The following is a 2,826-nucleotide window of genomic DNA, read 5'->3' as shown; positions in this document are numbered from 1 at the left end:
TTATGATGCCATTAGTGCTACGCTCCCTATTCCCGATTCGTTGACATCACCGTGTACATCATCAACTCCTCAAAATGTATGTTAACTTTTAATCGTTTATTGTAGACTGGCATTGTTTGGCACAACAAACGTATTGTGACATAATTATAATAGTTAGACATATGCTGTCGCGACACTTTTTAACCGACTTCCAAAAAGGGAGGAGGTTCTCAATTCGACTGTATTTTTTATGTATGTTACTTCAGAACTTTTGACTGGGTGGACCGATTTTGTTGATTTTTAATTTAATAGAAAGCTGATATTTATCATGTGGTTGCGTTCAAATTTCATCGAGATCTGATAACAACTTTTTGAGTAACCTTTGATAACACGTATATATTGCGTATATTGTATTACTTGTCGATGTAATTAAAGTCAGTTTATTTTTTTGTTTGCGAACAAATACAATTATTGTAGATAATGATGATGTAATAAAGTCTTACTACATTATATATTAAAAGCATTAAAGTAGAAATACAAGAAACAGAACTTCAATCAATTCGGAGAATAGGGAAAAAAGGCGACCGCCCTAGGCCTATATCTGTCACCCTATCTACATTGGGCAAGAAAATTCAAATATTAAAAAATAAGAAAAACCTATCGAATACAAATATATATATAAAAGAAGAATTTCCTCCAAATATTTTAAAAATGAGAACTGAATTAAAAATTGAACAGCAAAAAGAAATTGAAAACGGAAATATAGCTTTTTTAAAATATGATAAGCTTATAATAAAGAACAAAAAGGAACAAATTACTAACAAAAGACAGCTTTCAACAACACCTCCTAAACTAACAGAAAATTCAGAACTATTGAAAAGTAATAAAGAGAAAAAAACACAGATACAAACAAATAAAAAATATAAAACAAACAGTAACTCAATGCTGTCTTTCATTTCAAAAAATAACGATGCATGAAGATCAGAGCCCCCTCTAAAACCAAACTCAAGCTTTACAATACTTAATAGAAAAAAACAAACTCCCCCAGAACGGCTCGTCACCGCGGGGGTTTTAGACGAAAACCCTTCAAACCAATTAAAATATTATATTGCAACATTCAATCTTCGGTCACTAGCAAATGAGATGAGAATAATTGAATTAGAATACGCTATATCACAAATTAAATGGGATATCATTGGATTAGCAGAAGTTAGAAGAGAGGGATATAGAATAGAAGATAGGGGCAGCTACCTACTTTATTATTTTGGTAAAACAAAAGGCGAAAAAGGAGTGGGATTTTTAGTAAAAAAACAAAGAGGGACAGAAGTACACGAGTTTATCGCCTTATCGGAGAGAGTTGCTCTACTTCAAGTTAATATCTACGGAACTATGTTTAGTCTTATACAAGCCTACGCCCCCACTACTGCAGCTTCCGAAGCAGAGATAGAGAATATGTACAATGATCTAGATGAAGCCATCAGTAAATGCACTAAAAATATAATATTTATGGGAGACATGAATGCTAAAATAGGAAAACCAGAGTTCCACGAGCGCTTAGTAATGGGAGACTATGGCTACGGTAATAGGAACTGTAGAGGTACAATGTTTATACACTTCTGTCTTCAGAACAAATTAAAAATTGTTAATACAATGTTTAAAAAACCAAAAAAACTGAGATGGACCTGGATGTCACCAGACGAAAAATCAAAGAACGAGATAGACTTTATAGCTACGAACATACCAAAAATGTACAAAATCTAAACGTCATAAGTAAATTACATCATCCAAGTGATCACAGAATGGTTCGCATCACTCTAAATATAAAAAATAACAAACAATCCCGCGCTCACTATAAAAATATTCAAAACATAAAGTCAAAAGCTGTTATTAACAATTATATGTCTTTCGCGAATTTAGAAGACGAAGATGACGTACAAAAGTTGAATAGTAAACTAGAAACAATACTGCATAGTTGCCAGAGGAACCCCGAAAAAACTAGATCTAACTTAAAAAACCCAAATATCATTACACAAGAAATCAAAGACTTTAATATAGAGAAATATACTCTCAAAAATAAGAAAAATAAAACTAAACAAGAAAAAATAGCACTGAGTAAGTTATACAGATTAATACATAAGAAAATAAAACAAAATTTAAAAAACTTCAGAATACACAAAATAAGTAAACTTTTAGAAAAAACTGGTGGTATTAAAAAGGCCTATAGAGAAATAGATAATACAAAACAGCTAATGACACAGCTCTTTGACAGCTCCGGAACTATTGTCACGCATAGACGCGACTTGATGAAGGTGACTACCAATTTCTACAAAGATCTCTATAAAAACGCAAACAAGACCGAAGAAACCCCTCTACACAAGATACACAATAATGACTCGGTACCACAAATTCTAGAAAGTGAAGTGGATTTATCTATAAAAAACTTAAAATTGGGAAAAAGTCCAGGTCCAGATGGAGTGACGAATGAGATGATCAAAACTGGAAAAAAAAAACATTAATAAAACCAATTACAAAGCTATTTAATCTAGTTCTATATAAAAAAGAACTACCAGAATCTTGGACTTTTTCCGAAATAGCTTTACTATACAAAAAAGGAAATCCAAAATTAGTATCAAATTATAGACCCATCAGTCTCATCTCATGCTTATACAAAGTATTCGCGTCTATAATATTAAGGCGTCTAACAAAAAAAATTGATGAAAATCAATCGATAGAGCAGGCTGGTTTCATGAAAAATTACTCCACAATAGATCACATACTTACTCTGAAACTAATATTGGAAAAATACACAGAATATAACTTACCTCTTTGTACGGGTCAACGCACATT

General features: G+C 31.9%; 1 protein-coding gene across 1 annotated transcript; it reads left to right on the top strand.

The window, feature by feature from the left end:
- Window positions 1-1,122: 1,122 nt before the first annotated feature.
- Window positions 1,123-2,495, top strand: LOC123655109. Its single transcript, XM_045590947.1, has 3 exons — window positions 1,123-1,576; window positions 1,897-2,091; window positions 2,173-2,495. Exons 1-3 carry the CDS (start codon window positions 1,123-1,125, stop codon window positions 2,493-2,495), a joined length of 972 nt encoding a protein of 323 aa, XP_045446903.1.
- The last annotated feature ends 331 nt before the right edge of the window (window positions 2,496-2,826 follow it).

The sequence above is a fragment of the Melitaea cinxia genome, chromosome 7 (assembly GCF_905220565.1).
Source record: "Melitaea cinxia chromosome 7, ilMelCinx1.1, whole genome shotgun sequence".
NCBI lineage: Eukaryota > Metazoa > Arthropoda > Insecta > Lepidoptera > Nymphalidae > Melitaea > Melitaea cinxia.
This window is presented reverse-complemented; position numbering and strand designations above follow the sequence as displayed.